Below are 18,540 nucleotides of genomic sequence, written 5' to 3'. Positions count from 1 at the left end.
TACTTGACTTTGTATTCTAAGCAGATAGCAGGGCTGGCCACACTAGATATTTAATAACTGCTGAAGAAATGCTGGAAAGAGGTTACATTCTCCCTGACCTGACAACTTAAGTCCGCAGCTACTCTACTCTCCCTAACTGCACCCCCACTCTACCACTGAAATTACTCCCTTAAGCAAGAGTAACAATGCATTTTACTAAAACAGTCTGCCTTCAGTGTAGAAAGGCATTGCCCTCCAAGTTCATGTTCATAATCATGTTAATTGGCTACCCCCAGTACTTAAGGGTTTTATTTTTTACATTTCTTTAACACAACAAGAATTTATTTAGAAGGTGAAAGGACCTATGTTTTCCAAATGTTATGTAATGGACATACCTCACTTTTATAATTAGAAAAACACTTGATGCTCTGAATATTAACATTAGAACCAATATTTTCACTACAAACTTCATATGCCAATTTTCAGACTGACCTGCCAACTTTTGAATATACTGCTTTGATTTGCATAAAAGCTGAACACGGGATGTTATCCACAGATAAGGATGATTTTGCTATTAGCATTTTCATTAATATACACTGTTCAGCTTTTCTCTATGCCAACATTTTTCAGTGGACAGCTTATAGTAGCAGTGCCCGATGGAATGTTCTCTGACGCTGGAAATATTCTCTATTTGTACGGTCTAAGACAGTAACCACTACCCATATTTTGCTAGCACAGTTTGAAACCTACTCTATTATACACAAGCCTGTTCAATTACATACTTTCGGATGCAAATCTTCATTTCCAGACACTAATGTAGACACCCTTACAAATAATTGAGCTATAGGTCATTCTGCTCCGGGTTTGTCTGGCAAGAGTGAGTGAATAAGTAAGCAAAAGGAAGTGGAATATCAAAGAGAAATTAAGGATGAGTTTGGTAAGGGAGGGAATGAACTGGTAGATGAGCAGTGATGGCTTATCCAACAGGAATGCTTCCTGCATTCGTATCTAAGTAAATATCCCCCATTTGGAAATTGTTAGATGTATCTGCAGCAGGGAATTTTTAAAAATCCAAATCCACACATCATAGAATAACAACAAAATAACACAGGGGAAATTTCTACACTGGAAATTGCATTTACCTTAAGAGTGCTGAAGAAGTGAGCTGCTTTGGTTTTTAGAGGCCCGAGATACCAGTACCTGAAAAAGATCAAGACAAAAATCTGATCAGAATATTAAGGGAACTATCAACGTGACAGACACCTTTCACGAAGGACAGTACGTTAAAACTGCACCTCTACTGTGGATACTCTTCACAATCACCTCTAGTGTGAGGGATGTACTATGAATTACTCTCTACTCACAGCTCTGGAGGCCCGGGGATTGTGCTTTAGCAGAAAAAAGCAGGACAGTTAAGTTTTTAATCTGCATTTCAATGTCGTGTCAAATAGGGCATAATTAGTTACACAGTGCACAGATCCTTGCAATTTACAAGAAATACATAATCAGCGTCTTCCTGACTCTTCCAATTCACAGGTATCACTGTAATATACACTTTCAACCACAGAATGTAGCAGAGTCTACATTCAAAAGAGCAATGAGTGAAGGATGATGAAGCCTCAATGAGATGCAGATGTTGGGGTGGTCTGGTGTGTGACTCACATGCTAAAATGACTGGATCCTGTACACCATGTTCTCTCTCTCTCTCTCTCTCTCTCTCTCTCACACACACACACAATTAAAAATCTGTAAGTCAGCCTAACCTCACATTACTCGTGTTATGCAGCTTCAAAATGGGAAATGTTAAAATCTGGGAATGAAGAGGGTCTACCGCATACTGCTAAATACATAAAAGCTAGTGTAGAAAGAAAGATGCCTACCGGGAATTAGAAAAGTGACATAAAATGGATTCCTCTCTTAAAATTTATCTCTGTCTCCTAACAGCTCATCATAAGTGCTCCCTATCTGATTCTGGTCAATACGCATTTGTTTAGCATTTACTATGTATATGAAGGAAACAGAAGTAAGAGTACAAAAGAGTATAAAATTCCTGCCTTCGAAGGCTTATAACTTGAGAAAGTAAAGCCCAAAAAAGTAACAGAAAACAATAAATGACTATATATATATATATATCAGTGTCAACGGATCGCTATTTATTGGTGAGGAGAGTCAAGAAGGGACAAGAAATCACTAAGGACTGAAAATCATCAGGGCAACCAGGCCTGCATGATGAATGGCACAAGAGCAAAGTAAGGGCATGGAATTTAAAAACATGGTTTGGATTTAGATCCATGAAAGAGGGAAAGAAGTCATTCTACGCAAGAGGAATAGCAAAGGCACAGTGAACACTGAGAACAGTAACCACATTAAAGACTTAAAAGTAACGATACATAACTATGGAATTAGGGTTGATGACGGATCAAGGTGGGCCTTGAATGCTAGAATAAGGGGGTTAGATAGACTCCAAAGAGCAATGTGGAGCCATCCTAATTATTATCCGGGTTCATACTGTGATGCTACAAATGAGCACCTTGATCATCTGATTTTTTCTAAGCTTATGTAATAATTTGTTTCATTTCCCAGCTAGCCAGAGAGAAACTGTCCATAGTTCCACTCATCTCTACCAGTGGCATAGCGTTGACACTATGCTTGTAGCCTGATGGCTAGCTAGGAAATCATTTCTTGCATCCTATTTTTTCTTCCATGGCACAGAAGGACTCCGTGGAAGGTCCCAATTGAGGTGTTAGATAATCACCACCAAAATTTTAAAATTCATTGTTCAAAAACCAACCAAAATAGGGGCAAGTGTGTGAGATACTCCTAAAGGGGCTGAGCTATGCTAGTGCTCAGCTGTTAACACACTTCAGGAAGCAACTTGATCTCACCAGACTTCTTCAGGGAAAATAAAGAAATTACTCTTGGTGAGTTGCTGGTATTCAAGATCACAGATAAAACATAAGGTGATTTGCTGGGTCTCCCGAGTGACTCAGTCGGTTAAGTATCTGCCTTGGGCTCAGGTCATGATCCCAGCATCCTGCGATCAAGCCCTGCTGTGGGCTCCCTACTAAGCAGGCTGTCTGCTTCTCCCTCTGCCCCCACCTCCCTCCCCACTTGTGTGCTCTCTCTCTCACAAATAAGTAAAATCTTTTTTTTTTAAAGATTTTATTTATTTGACAGAGACAGACACAGCAAGAGAGGGAACACAAGCAGGGGGAGTGGGAGAGGGAGAAGCAGGCTTCCCGCCGAGCAGGGAGCCCGATGCGGGGAACGATCCCAGGACCCTGGGATCAGGACCTGAGCCGAAGGCAGTCGCTTAACGACTGAGCCACCCAGGCGCCCCCAAATAAATAAAATCTTAAAAAAATAAAATAAAATAAACACCGTAAGGTGGATTTGTGGAATCAAGGTAATCATGGCCAACTTACACATAAAAACAATGTTGAAACGCTCAACAGTGCAGTGTGTAATACAATACAGCACATCTCTCTTTAGCATTCCACTCTCCAGAACCTCATTAACAGGAATAACAAAGTGAGACAAGTAAGAGAAACTTCCATAAAGAAAGTGTGGCAGGAAAGCCTATGAGGGGAAAGAGGCGTCTTTTTGAAAAAAGCTGTGAAACCGATCATGATTCACTTAAACTATACTAAAATTATAAGCCCAATGTTAAAAAAAAAAAAAAAGGTAAAGAAAAAGCACTACCCACCAGATATGGAGTCAGTCCCCCCCCCCCCTCAGGAAGCCTGTGCCTGCACCACCCTCCACTGGGAACAGAACACAGCTCAGTTGCTTTCCAAGCCAACAGTTTCATTCGGCACCATGAACTCTCGGGAAAGAGAGTTCATTCCTATGGAAGCAAGCCACGACCCTCTTCTCACCGCCGAGACAGGCTTGTTTCTTCAGCTCACAACATAGCCAGGCATCTGCCTTTCTTCCTTCTGAGAGAGGCAGCCTGTGGTCTCTTGATCTGCCAGGCTTTCGACAAGAACACCTCTCAGGGCCAGTCTTCCAGGGCTAGAAAGGCTCCACAAGGCTGGGGCCCCCGCAGGGCCAGCCCAACAGGCTGCAGGATGCCAGGCAACCCCAGTCTGGAGTGAGCCTGGCCTGTGCTCAAACACAATGTCCGGGGACAGAGATGCGGTCTCCGCCACTTTACTACCAAGCTAGTGTGGAGGAAACAGGAACCTTCCCCAACCTTTCTGTGTGTCAGATCTAAACCTCTGCCTCTATTATTCATAAGAAATTCAACCTCCAGGCCCATCAGATTTCTTCCTAGATGATCACTGTATATTGAAACCTCAAAGACAGGAGCAGAAAAAGATTTTTAAGAAAAATCATCCCACATCAGTACAGTAATCCTTTACTTGCTAACTTTGACGCCAGCATCTCTGAAGGATCCCCATCGAAGGCCAGTCACTGCAAACACGGGCTGTTCCTTTTCACCCTGGAAGTTAAATACATTCATTTTAAATCAATGATTACAGTAACTTGGAATGCTCTACAGGTAAGTACCCAGCAAATGTTCATGGCCTACTTGTCCTCAAACCAAATTCTATAGAGGATATTCAAAATCTCAGAAATTAACTGAGTACTCAGTAAAAAGACTTGAGTAAACCACACTGTAAATGAAATTAATTTTTCTATAGTAGGCCTCGTGAATCTGCTGGCCAGGGAACACATTACCGTACTTCAGACTTGTAAATTCCCAAGTACCTAACTAGGCTGGCTCTTCGACCAATCAGTGGTTGGGTCGGCCAGAATTTCCCCTCTCTCAGAGACCTGTCCAAGGCAAAGCTAATTTAAGCCTGCATTCTCTTTAGAGGTCCAAGCGCTCTCAAGAGGAGAATCCTGGGATTCTAGAATGTTCACCTGAATATCTAAAACGACAGCGAGGCATCTCTCATAACAAGTCGGAATAAAAAGTGATTTGGATTTAGTCCAATGCTTTATGGCAAAATATTGCATATTACAATCAGTGAGTTTAGGAATATATAGAAAACATACACAATAGAGCCACTGTCTTTAAGAGTTCATAATGGACCTTCTGTAAAGTATAAATTTTATATATATTTATATATATATCTCAAGATTGTAAATACAGCCAAAGCCCAAGACTCTGCCCACATCCTAAACAGAGCTGTCACATGCTAGACACACAACTCCCCAGAACTTGCTAACTGGGGGCAGAACTGGTTCGATTTCTACCACGCCATTAGTACAACCAGTATCAGCAGAAGATGGGGAACTGGAAGAGAACCCTCGACACTGTCAACTGCTGGTCTAGAGGAAGTACGTGAAGGCTTTCCCTCCATCCCACTTCGATCCCAGCACACTGAAACCAAGTGAGGGATTTCTTTTTTTTTTTAAGATTTTTATTTATTTATTGAGAGAGAGAGAGAATGGTAGAGAGAGAGCATGAGAGGGAGGAAGGTCAGAGGAAGAAGCAGACTCCCCGCTGAGCAGGGAGCCCGATGTGGGACTCGATCCCGGGACTCCAGGATCATGACCTGAGCCGAAGGCAGTCGCTTAACCAACTGAGCCACCCAGGCGCCCAAGTGAGGGATTTCTAGGAGAATCACACACTCATAGGGGCAGCTTATAAGTAAAGACACTGGCCTTTTGTCCCTTGGTGTGTACCTGTTCAAGCAGTAGACGTGTTTTCTGCCCTCTGCAGCAGCTTAAGCAAGGAAAAGGGAACTCGGGCGAGAGCCGGCGGAGCACAGAGGTGATGGTGAGGCACCTCGGCCCAGCACAGTATAAGGATACGATAGTCTCCTGGGTGCCGAGTGGATGTGGAACATAGGCAGGGCTTGGAGTCATCCTGACGAGAGAAAGCTAATCATTTTTTTCACGGAATTATCACTAGCGAATACATATCCTATATTAGGGACTGGTGATAACAAAAGTATCTGCCCTCAAAGAGCTCCAGGTGCGACGGGGGGTTTGCAGACACACACAATGACAACACCATGCAGTAGGTTCACATGATGGAGACAGGCATCGAGGATTATGAAAACACAGAGCAGGTATGACTCTATGCGGTATGGGGGGAACAAAGGAGACTGATGGCTGGGGAAATACAACATAAAATGACACCCACGTTAAATTTTAAAGAATAAGGTGCCTACATTGAGGGTGGCTGGGGAGAAGCACGGAGAGACAGAAAAGAGAGAAGGAGGGGTGGTTTAGCCTCAGCACAGAAGCAGCACTGTGTGTGTGAGTCTGCAGTATTTCTCCCAAATGTTCCAGAGGGGCTAGTAAGCATCACAACAAATAACAACAGTAATGATGGTAGAGGATTCAATGGTGCAAGGAGTTGAGAAATATAAAAATTCCCTGGTTTGAAACAAGTTATGTTTACTGCAGTTCGTCTTAGAATCTTTAATATGTTAATGTACATTATAAACTTCCAAAAGGAGAAATACACACAGTTTCCCTGAACTGTTTAACTGTGCAACCCTTCTCTGGCAGGCATTTTGCATTACTAATATTCCTTGGGAAAGGCTGATCTAAAGCATGCAGGGTCACATGAAGTCCTGCTTTGAGTACTCAAGACTTCCCAACTGGTACGCTAAGAATATTTTCTCTTTCTTCATTGTGATTTTAGGAATATTCTGTTAAGATTGGCTGCAAAGCCCTGTAACCTCAAGGTGTCATTGATTTGGGGTGCTATCCTAGCAAGGGGTGGGACTCTGGACAATAGGAAATGAGTGTGGAAAGATCTAGAGAAGCCCAGCTATCAGCCAGATGGGCACAGAGCCCTCAGGATTCAGGAGAGGCCTAGGGGTCAGTAATGGAGAGACTGGTCCCTGTTGGGGTACACAGGAAAAATGAACAGGGGCAGATGGACAGAGAAGAAGCCAACAGACAAAATACCACTGGATGTTAACCTGACGAAGGCCTGGGTGATAGAGTACCAGATGGACAGGTCAGTAAACAAAAACAGATACAGAAAGACAGGCAAACAGCCAGATTTTAACAGCAAAGGAGATACGCTGTCCCAAGTCACAGATCCCCTAGAAAGAGAAAATGGCCTCCTGGTTTGCTAAAAAATAAATCAATAAATAACAACTCTGAGAGCTGGTTAGAATAAAAGCTTAAGGGACAGTGAAAAGAAAACAATTCTAGTCAACTAGATGGGTACCTAATCCAGGAATTTAAGGAATTCTAGATGAAGAGACAGAAACAAATAGAAGGAATTCGGAAGTTCTGAGGTTTTGATCAGTCAGGGTTTTAACAGAAGGAAGCCAGGAATAACAGGGGAAAGAGATTCTCACTTCAGTCAGCAACCCTAACCTCCTCTTTGGGTTCTGGCTGGAGGTTCTAAGAATACAACTGAAGGAGCAAAAAGAAAGAACTAGAAAGACTTCCATAAGTCTTCCCAGTAGTTACTTTAAAGTACTAGGCTTTGTAGATGTCTCTATGGGAAAATGCCCCCCCCCCTTTTTGACAGAGAGAGAGAGAGAGAGAGAGAGAGACAGCGAGAGGGGACACAAGTGGGGGGAGCGGGAGAGGGAGAAGGAGGCCTCCCGCAGAGCAGGGAGCCCGACACGGGGCTCGATCCCAGGAGCCTGGGATCAGGACCCCAGCCGAAGGCAGACGCTTAACCATCTGAGCCCCCCAGGCGCCCAGGAAAATGCCCTTTAGAAATCACGCCCTGGTGCCAAGAACGAGACCACCTGGACAAAATGGTCAAGCCAAAACGCAATGGACCATAAAACAGAAAATCTAGATTCTACTTCTGTCTCCAGCATGACTAGTCCAATAACCAGCTGACTCTCTCTCTTTTTTAACTATCAAATGAAGATACTAATACACATCTTGTCTTCTCAAGTTGGAGGTCCAAATGAGATATGAGTACACACTGGACACTGTAAAAACCTAAATATAATGCATTATTATAGCTTCCAAGAACTATATCTTTGGAGACTCTTCAGTTATTTATGTTTAATTGGGTTTGGGTTTATTTTTTAAAAGAAGAAGAATCTGGTATCAGGCTTTACCTATATTGCTTTCCCCCACATTCTGAAAACAATCTCTAGGACTAAGGAAGATAGAGAAGACAAATTCAGCTTAACTGGGTGCCTCAGAAACCACGGTGTGGTCTCTAGGAATTAATTTTTAAAGTTTTCTGCTTCCTAGGTTGTGTCATCAATACACAGAGCCTGTGGCAAATCTGATACTGGTTTCATCAACTCACAAAATCAGTACATGTGGAAGAAAAGAAAAAGAGGAGATAAGACTTTTAAATACAAGCACAGTCAACAATTTCCAATTAAATCCTAATTACTCTGGAATGTATTACTTCTCGCACATTTATAAGCAGGAATCACCTGGTTATTAGGAGATATAGCCTGACCCACCTCCTTTGGTAAATAACATTTTAAGTATCTTCATAGATGCCAATCTGTGCTGCCTTCCTAGACTAGAATTTCTTTCACACAGCCCTTCCATTTTGTGAGAATGACTTAGATTTATTACACGCTAAAGAATCAAAGGCAACTTAAATCACTTTCATCATGACCAGTGACGTCATGATGGAAAGTCCACACATCACTGCATGAAGAACAAAAGAAAACAAAAGGAAAACGGGCTGTAAGCGCATGGGTTCGCCAATCGTAAATCTGCATCTGGTCAATGCTATATAACTAACAACAACATTACAGGACTGAAGTTTGGAATCGTGACAGTGTGTGGAACCTTCTTTCATAGATATCGGGAAACTTGAGTGAATATAAAATGTTCAGGGCCTCTGAAGGACAACCTGAATGTAGCGGGCACATTTTAAGACCAAATCTGAGTAAATGACAGGGCTCACTGTTCATAAAAATGTTTGGCTTTATGGCTTGGCCTTCTGAGGAATCTGCCCTTTTGTGGTGGGGAAGGTGGGTAGTTCTGATGAAGGAGGAATAGCTACTTAACTACCACCCAGTGAGAATATCTTTTTTTTTTTTTTTTTGAAATTCAATTCTTTTTAAACCGAGGATTCCAATCAGGAATCTGGAATGACTACTGGGTCTTCTTCCCTCCAACATTTTTCTTTTGGAAAACTGTCAAACCAAGAAATTCTTTAACATACAACGAACTCCACTGGTATCTCTCAACCACATTCACCAGCCACCAACATTTTTCCCCATTGGCTTTATCTGCGTGTGTACGTGTTTTGTAGTTTTGTTAAATCATTTGCAAATAAACGGAAGACTGCAATGGCCCTCACCCCTAAATATTTCAGCATGCATCTTCTAAGAACAAGGACAGACATATGCATAATGCTACTCTCACTCTCAAGAAATCTAACATTGACATATATCTAATACACAGTCCGAATTAAGTATCTGACTGTTCCCATAATATCTTTTGTGCTCTTGTTTTTCATTTTTCTAATCCAGGATTTTGTACTGGATTTAACTACATTGTTTTCATTTCCCTAATCTTGAACAGACTCTATCTTCCCTTGGATTTCAGGACATTGATATTTTTGAAGAGGCCAGACCAATGGTTGTTTATAGAATGTGCCACAATTTGGATTTGATAGACTTTTTTATCATTAGTTTCAGTTAGATTCAGAGAAGTGGACCTTCTGGGCAAGAAACTCAACAGATCACATGAGGAGGCAGATATTGTCCATCTGTCCCATTATTGGTGATGCTAAGTTTGATCACTCGGTTAAGGTGGTGCATGCTGGGTCTCTCTACTGTACAGGTACATCTTCCCCGACGTAATCGTTTAGTAACCTGTGATGCTTTAAGACTGTTGATATATGTTCCCTAACAACCTTCCATCCAATAGTTTTAGCATCCTCTGATGATCTCTATCTGAATCCATTATTTCATTAGTGACTGCAAAATAATAACTATCATTCCTTCTACATTTACAAGCTGGAAATTCTCTTAAACTGTGGGCTCATAGATTCATTTTTATTTACTGCATTATAATCCATTAGCATTATTATTCTTTTTGATGTTCGAACTGTCCCACAGTTGGCCAGGTGGATACCATCAGGCTAGCTCCTATGTCTTTTCAGGTTATCTCCATTAGTTTTTGAGTAGCTCTTGGCTTTGTTCTTGCCTTGCCTCTGAAAGCCATCTCTTCAGAGAGTCCTGGTAACTTTTATTAGGGAATGGTATTTAGAGACCAAAATCTGAGTGCCAGGTATGCCCATTACTGTGGGGTGTCATTGCTTCTAAGCCCTTTCAGTGGGCATAACCAGCAAATATTTTTTTTAAAACAATTCATGAGTTCATCTACAAATCAAAAAAATGTTAGACAACTCAATAGAAAAATGGGAAGTTCTGCTCCCATCCAGGATGTAGGATGCTACAAAGAACATTATTCCCACCCAAAAAATGAGAAAAACCCAGATAACCTACAAACTCATCATTTTTCTTGAGCCCACCAGAGAGCGAGCTGAGACGGCAAGACAGCCAAGTAACCTGAATTCCAAAGATAAGCCCCTCCGATGGATGGCTGGGACAGGAGAAAGGCTTCACCTTTGGCAGAGCATGAGAGCAAGAGGTGACCACCACGCAAACAGGTTAAGGTGAAACCAGTCACTGTCCCAAGGGCTTTGTATTACTAGCTCTTTTAATATTCCAAACCACCACGGGAGATAGAGAAATTATGTGGTCCAAAGGTAATCATTGGAGGAACTAAAAATAGTGACACTATACTGAGAGGAGATCTAGAAGAATTCTTATTTATGACAAAGAGGTCAAGAGATAGAATCTAAAACTGAAAAATCAAAAAGCAATTCCACAGACTAAACAATAATGATCAACTGTACACCTGAAGATGGTTATGATGGTAACCTTTAGGTTTTGTAAGGGTTTTTTAACACAATTTTAAAAAGTAGCATCATAATCATATTCACTAGTGATAACAACTAGAATAAACAGGTAAAATTCTTTTTTTTTCTGAGAGTTATGCTTGGGATAAGAAAGGATATTATTTTCAGTGTAACCCCATTTGAACCGCTACCTCACATTTTCCTTACCACGTATGTGTGCATTACTTTGGTAATTTTGTCAAACTCTGAAGAAAAGACTCTACCTTGATCTGCAAGACATCAAGTGGAACAGTCTCTCCTTTCACAATGGCAAGTGTAGCATCTGTAATATGTCTAAAAAGACAAAGGGAGGAAATGATCATGTGTGGAAAACAAGCAACCCCTCCCCCACCACACCCATACCCACACTCACACCCACATCCACACACACACATACTCCTGCCCAGAGTACTAACAGGTCAGGAAAAAGACCTACTCCTTCAAAATACTCCAAGATAGCACAACAAATGAATATAAAAGAGTTACTGATACAAATACGGTGGAAGCCTTTGGCAAAGAGAAGTTTATGCAAGGTGCCAATCATTTGTTTACATCACATTTATTGAATCTCTACTATGTGTCTTACCACTAGAAAATATGATACTTAATATTAACAGCATCTTTCATTCATTCAAAGAAATTCAAGCACTTGAAAAAATATTATTTCTTTTGACTCTAATAACCTAAAGGGTAACTAAAGGATAGGATTTGAGCTACCTCAGCAAAATATAATCTGGAACCCAAGACCTATTTCTCTGACTTACCAGGATTACAAGGATGTAATTTTAATGGCTGATTCTTTTGTTCATAGACACAAGACTGTTCCTATCTATAATCTGATCATCAATTGAAAAATCTATAAGTAAGAAAGGCTAGTACCATCGACAACCGTTCAGGGCATGTGAAACTATGCTAGGCTTAAAAGCAATTCTAGGGTTCAAGCTCTAATTAGATCCCAGGTCAGACACATTAAATTACAACAGTCAGTCAAAGAAATCTTAAATCAACAAGTGGCCAGACAGTATTTGCTCTTGCAGCAGAAAGAACGAGTCAACTCACTTCAAACACTCTCCTTGCCCAGCCTGTCCACCCGTCCTCTCACTTACCCACTGTCTCTTTGCTTGGCTGGCTATTCTCATCCTTCAGATCTTGGCTGAAATGTCACCATTTACCCTAACCAGGCTGTAGGCCCTTCTCTATAATTCTCTAGCACTGAACTATATTCATTTTCCTTCATCACAGATCACAATTTATAATACACATTTGTTATTTACATCTTTAGTATCTGCCTCCTCCTGGAGACTGAAAGTTCCACAAGGTTAGTAATAATTTACATCCATTACTGACCAATATGAAACCTAACACCTAGCACAGAGCATGGTATAGAATAGGCAATCAGTATTTGATGAATAAATGATTTTATTCTATAAAATTCCAAGCCATTAAAAACACAGAGAAAATAGTATCATGAATTCCTGTGTATTCCTCATCCAGCCTCCACAAGTAGCAATGCATAGCTGATCTTATTTTTTTTCATACTCTCACCCACTTCTTCCAGTCTGTAGCAAAGCAAATCCCAGATAGCGTTAACACTTTATCCATAGATATTCCTTTATGTATCTCTAAAAGACATATTCCTCTATTCCTAAAAGACTTTTTAAAAAAACAATATCATTATCCTATCTAAAACATAAATAATTCCTTTCCATCAACATTTAGTCAATGTTGAAATTTCCCCAATTAACTCAATTTTTTTCAGTTTCTTTGTTAAATCTGGATCTAACACACTGCAATGGGCTTATATGTCAAGTCTTCTCTGATCTATAGATTCCCTCTCCTTTTCTTTCCCTACCTGTTAAAAAAATGGGTTGTCAAATGGTGTTGGGAAAATTGGACAGCCACATGCAGAAGAATGAAACTGGACCATTTCCTTACACCACACACAAAAATAGACTCCAAATGGTTGAAAGACCTAAACGTGAGACAGGAGTCCAACAAAATCCTAAAGGAGAACACAGGCAGCAACCTCTTCGACCTCAGCCGCAGCAACTTCTTCCTAGAAACATCACCAAAGGCAAGGGAAGCCAGGGCAATAATGAACTATTGGGGGTTCATCAAGATAAAAAGCTTCTGCACAGCAAAAGAAATAGTCCACAAAACCAAAAGACAACCGACAGAATGGGAGAAAATATTTGCAAATGACATATCAGATAAAGGGCTAGTATCCAAAATCTATAAAGAACTTATCAAACTCAACACCCAGAGAACAAATAATCCAATCAAGAAATGGGCAGAAGACATGAACAGACATTTTTCCAAAGAAGACATCCAAATGGCCAACAGACATGAAAAAGTGCTCAACATTCCTCGGCATCAGGGAAATCCAAATCAAAACCTCAATGAGATACCACCTCACACCAGTCAGAATGGCTAAAATTAACAAGTCAGGAAACGACAGATGTTGGCGGGGATGTGGAGAAAGGGGAGCCCTCCTACACTGTTGGTGGGAATGCAAGCTGGTGCAACCACTCTGGAAAACAGTATGGAGGTTCCTCAAACAGTAGAAAATAGAGCTCATACGATCCAGCAATTGCACTACTGGGTATTTACCCCAAAGATACAAATGTAGGGATCCGAAGGGGTATGTGCACCCCAATGTTTATAGCAGCAACGTCCACAACAGCCAAACTGTGGAAAGAGCCAAGATGTCCATCGACAGATGAATGGATAAAGAAGAAGTGGTATATATACACCATGGAATATTATGCAGCCATCAAAAGGAATGAGATCTTGCCATTTGCAACGACGTGGATGGAACTGGAGAGTGTTATGCTGAGTGAAATAAGTCAATCAGAGAAAGACATGTATCATATGACCTCACTGATATGAGGAATTCTTAATCTCAGGAAACAAACTGAGGGTTGCTGGAGTGGTGGGGGGTGGGAGGGATGGGGTGGCTGGGTGATAGACATTGGGGAGGGTATGTGCTATGGTGAGCGCTGTGAATTGTGCAAGACTGTTGAATCACAGATCTGTACCTCTGAAACAAATAATGCAATATATGTTAAGAAAAAAAAAAGAAGATAGCAAAAAAAAAAAAAATGGGTTGTCTTACTGTGTTGCTGAGGGTCTGGATTTTACTGATTGCATTCCCATGGTATTAATGTGTGTTAATGCCCTATTCCCTGCATTTCCTAAAAATCTCTATCTGATTCAGCTTGGTGTGTTTGGCAAACATATTCCAGAGGTAGTGGTGTGCACTTCTATCAGTAAGTACATAAAATCTGTTTGCCTTTTTTGTGTGTGTGTAATAGTAGCGACCATTGGTAATCAATAGCTAGATGAGTCAACAGAGTTGCAAAATGGTGATCTTTTAATCCTATTATTCCTTCTAATTTATTATCTGGTCCACAAAGAGAAACTTTCCCTCATCAATGATTTAGGTACCATAAAATAGAAGTCATACGAGAAATATCTGATTTTTTAACTTCACCAATTTTCAAAGTAATAAGCGGATATCCCAGTATCCTCTAAAAAGGACCAATGAGTTTTTCACCTTTATTTCTGAGTATCATTATGAACTCATAAATAATTTTAAATATATTTGATATGTTTCAATGCATTATAGTTATTAGCCTTACTGATACTTAAATTGTCCCAAATGAATGAACTTCAAGGGTCGAGTACAAGGGTCAAGGGTCATTAGATAATTGGAATGAACAATGAGAAAGAGTGGCCAAGGAACGTCCCTGTCAATGTCAACCAAATTGAGGAACTAAGAGCTCCTCCCTAGCACTTACTCACACAAGTAGAGTTATCTATGGTTGAAAGAATTAGTTTAATACTTTAACTTTTTTTAAAATTAGATTGGTTGAGATATAATTTACACATAGCGATTTCATCCTTTTAGGTAAACTGTTCTACAATTTTTGACAAATGCCTTCAGTCATGTAACCATCACCATGACCAAGATATAGAACATTTATGACATCTCAGAAAGTTCCTTCATGGTCCTTTGTGGCCAACCCACTCACCCCACCATAAGCTCCTGGCCAACTACTGTTTTCTGTTTTTTCAGAATGTCAAATAAATTGAAACCAAAAGTATGAAGCCTTAACAGTTTAGCTTTTTAAAACTCCTAGCGTGAGTATGAGATTCATTCATGCTGCTGAATGGATTTAAAGATTGTTTCTTTTTATTGCAGACTTGTATTCCATTGTATGGACATACCGCGGTTTATCCATTCACCAGCTGATGGACATTGGCACCATTCCCAGTTTTTGGCAGTTACAAATGAAGTGACTTTCATGTATACATTTTTGTATGGACATATGTCCTAATTTCTTTTGGGTAAGTATCTAGCAGTATGATTGCTGCTCATAGGTTTAATTTTAAAAGAAACTGCCAAACTCTTTTCCATAGTGGCTATACCATTTTGCATTTCCACCAGCAATATGAGAATTTCAATTGCTTCATGTATTTGTCAGTACTTGATGACATAAGGTTTCTGTCTGGTTTGTTTAAGCCATCCTAATAGACACATCTCATAGTGGATTCAATTTGCACTTCCCTAACAACTAATGATGAATATTTTTTCATGGGCTTATTTGCCATCCATGTCTTTGGTGAAGGGTCTGTTCAAATATATTGCCCTTCTATTATTTGGCTGTTTGTTTTCTTATTACTGAGTTGTGAGAGTTATTTGTATACTATGGACATTGGTCCTTTACCTTGCAAATATTTTTTTCCAGTCTGCAGCTTGTCTTTTCATTTCCTTAACAATGTTTTTCAGGGGTGCCGGGTGGCTCAGTCCGTTAAGCATCTGCCTTCAGCTCAGGTCATGATCCCAGGGTACTGGGATCAAGCCCACTGTCGTTGGGCTCCCTGATCAACGGGAAGCCTGCTTCTCCCTCTCCCTTTGCCCCTCCACTCTTGAGCAGTGTCTGTCTCTCCCTCTCAAACAAATAAAATCTTAAGAAAAAAAAATACTTTTCAAAGAACAAATGTTTTAAATTTTGCTGAAGCTGAAATTATTTCTTGTTGTTTTTATGATTTCTGCTTTTTGTGTCCTAAGAAATCATTGCCTTGAGGCACCTGGGTGGCCCAGTTGTTAAGAGTCTGCCTTCAGGTCAGGTCAGGATCTCAGGGTTCTGGGATTGAGCCCCACATGGGGCTCCCTGCTCATCGGAGAGCCTGCTTCTCCCTCTCCCCCTGCTTGTGCTCTCTCTTGTGTGCTCTAATACATTAATAAAATCTTTAAAAAAAAAAAAAAATCATTGCCTATCTCCAAGTCACAAAGATTTTCCTCCAGAAGTTTTTATAGTTTTAGGTTTTACATCTAAGTCTATGATCAATTTCATGTTTATTTTTACATATCGTATGAAAGATGGGTTATGGTTCATTTTCTTGCATGTGCTTAGCTAACTGTTGCAGCACCAATTGCTGGAAAAACCCCACTGACTTGCCTGGCACCATTGTCAAAAAAAAATCAAGTGTCTACATATGTGTGGGCCTAATTCTGGACATTTTCTTCTGTTGATCTACTCATTTCTTCTTTTGCTAACACTACACTGTCTTGATTACTGTAACTTTAGAAAATAAGTCTTGGAATCAGATACAGTAAGTCCTCAAACTTTGTGATTCTTTTTCAAAGTTATTCTGGGTTTTCTAGTTCCTTTATTTTTCCACATAAATTTCAGAATCTACATGTCAACATCTGTAAAAGGTCTTCTGCAATTCTGATTGAGATTGTGTTGAATTTAGAAATCATTTGGAGATAACAGACATCTAAATATTGAGTCTTAAAGTCCATGAACACAGATATCTCTCCATTTATTTGTTTTCTTGATTTCTCTATGTTCTGTAGTTTTTAGCATATAAATCTTGTATTTTGTTATATTTATCCCAAAGCATTTCATGTTTTTTTGTAAAAGCTTAGCAATGTTAGTACTACATTGCCTTTATTGTTGTTGTATTTTAGAAAAATACAGTAATTACTAATAAAGTTAAAGATTTATTGTGTCTAGCGTTTAAGTACAACTATAAGAAAGGAGTCACTTAGAAATTACTATTTAGTCACTTAGAATTACTAACCTCCATTCAAAAAAGTGTAGTTTCTCTTCTAATATGGCTTCTCCTAATCTATTCTTCACTGTACAGTTCTGGTTAATGTCAATTTGGTAGAAAAAAATCACCTTTCCATAGTAACTGACTGGAATATCTATAAAATGCCTTCTTTAAAAATGTTCTGGCTTAGGTGAAACAGTGAGAGAAGAGAGTGTTCTCTTCGATTTGCTTATATTGTATTAAGTATAGAATTGGCCTCAGTAACTGTACAGCTATCCTATTTTTTATTAACCGTTTTCCATCCTCAATTATCAATAAATATGCATAAAGTCTTCAACATATCCAATAAGTTACCAAGTGTAATTATCTGTCTACCTAACTAGTCCTTATTTTAACTTGTTAACAATCTTCTGAAGTACTGGTGTTGGGCATTTGATAAAGGCAGGTAAAGAAACTGACGCTCAGAGAGATTCAATAAAATTCTCGAGATGACAGAGCAAGCTTGTGGCAAAACGAAATTCAACTGCAGGTCTCACGCCAAGGGCATGCTCTCTTACCCGGTGAGGCTGCTGTGGACGCACCAGAGGAATAGCCATGGGTTCCCAAGGGGCAACCCCACAGCTAACAGTGGGACCAGGCTTAAAATGTAAATCTCTAAGTCAGGAATCACATCCACTTGAATCGGCACTTCTAGCAATGTTAGGTACAGTTTAAGACCCTTTAAGATACCCAAAATATACACATTAACTCAAACACTTAGATTACATTCTGGGCTCCCTGGTAAGCAAAATCAAAGTTAAGAAACAGCCTATTTTACTTTCCCATATTTCCCTATCAACACGTCTTTATCCCATTTTTTCCCTCCAATACAGATGCTATCCAGGAAGTAGGTAGCAGTTTAGAAAATGAGATTCAATTTAGGAGAAAGCAAGAAGCATGATCACAAGTTTAGATTAATCTGATAGGAATACATTAATTCTGAAGGAAGCCATTAGAAAGGATCCAAAAGCTCTGTACTTACTCTGAGTAGTACCGAGCACATTGAGAGGCTTAGGAAGTGCTTTTGAGAGACTGACCTTAAAAAAAAAAAAAAAAAAAAAAAATGCTGCAACTGAAAAAGCCTTTTAATATTAATTTTTTTCCAAAATTATCTGGCAGCACACAGCTAAAATACAACCGCAAATTTATCATTCGCCAGCAGTAATTGAAAGTTCTAGCTAAAGTAGCTATAGCACCAGCTATTTTTTTAGAATTATTTACCTGCAACATTCCAAATGCAAGATTCCTTTTTCTCCTGTAGTAATTATGGTACAACAAATCTTGACAGCAGTGCAAAAAGCAAAGCCTTGTTCTTTTAAATGGCCTTCGGCATCTGCCATGTTGAGAGGTCTACAAAATTCTGAACTCAGGGCAGATTTATTTAATTATCTCAGAGCCCTGGGGCATGCTTATAAATTAAGTTTTATAAATCTTTAAATTATAAATAGAAGCAGCAGCAACATTAGTTGAACCCAGGAAAAATCAGCTCCCAGAAAACTGAAGACCTTCAAGAAACTCAGACCTTGAGGGCGGCCACGCTGCCCATAACCTGGCTTTGGGATAGGCAAGGCGTTCTCCAAGGAACATGGTCTCCCTGTGGATGGCTGACATATTTGGGAATGTTGGCAGGG

At 39.9% G+C, this 18,540-nt stretch overlaps 1 protein-coding gene across 4 annotated transcripts in view; it reads right to left on the bottom strand.

Annotated features, from left to right (window-relative positions):
- The window catches only part of AGK (acylglycerol kinase), a 75,785-nt gene that overhangs the window by 12,681 nt on the left and 44,564 nt on the right, over positions 1-18,540 (bottom strand). For all 4 annotated transcript variants that reach the window (XM_028106238.2, XM_028106237.2, XM_088018620.1 and 1 more), the window contains 3 exons: positions 11,029-11,098; positions 4,344-4,423; positions 1,122-1,179 (listed from right to left, as the gene is read on the bottom strand). In XM_028106238.2, the coding sequence (XP_027962039.1) occupies positions 1,122-1,179; positions 4,344-4,423; positions 11,029-11,098 (208 nt within the window). The remainder of the gene's footprint in view (positions 1-1,121; positions 1,180-4,343; positions 4,424-11,028; positions 11,099-18,540) is intronic.

This window comes from Eumetopias jubatus, unplaced genomic scaffold (genome assembly GCF_037043125.1).
Source record: "Eumetopias jubatus isolate StellerSeaLion01/CBP00866 unplaced genomic scaffold, mEumJub1_p1.0 scaffold_14, whole genome shotgun sequence".
NCBI lineage: Eukaryota > Metazoa > Chordata > Mammalia > Carnivora > Otariidae > Eumetopias > Eumetopias jubatus.
The sequence above is the reverse complement of the archived record's forward strand: the minus strand, read 5'-3'. Positions and strand labels throughout refer to the sequence as shown.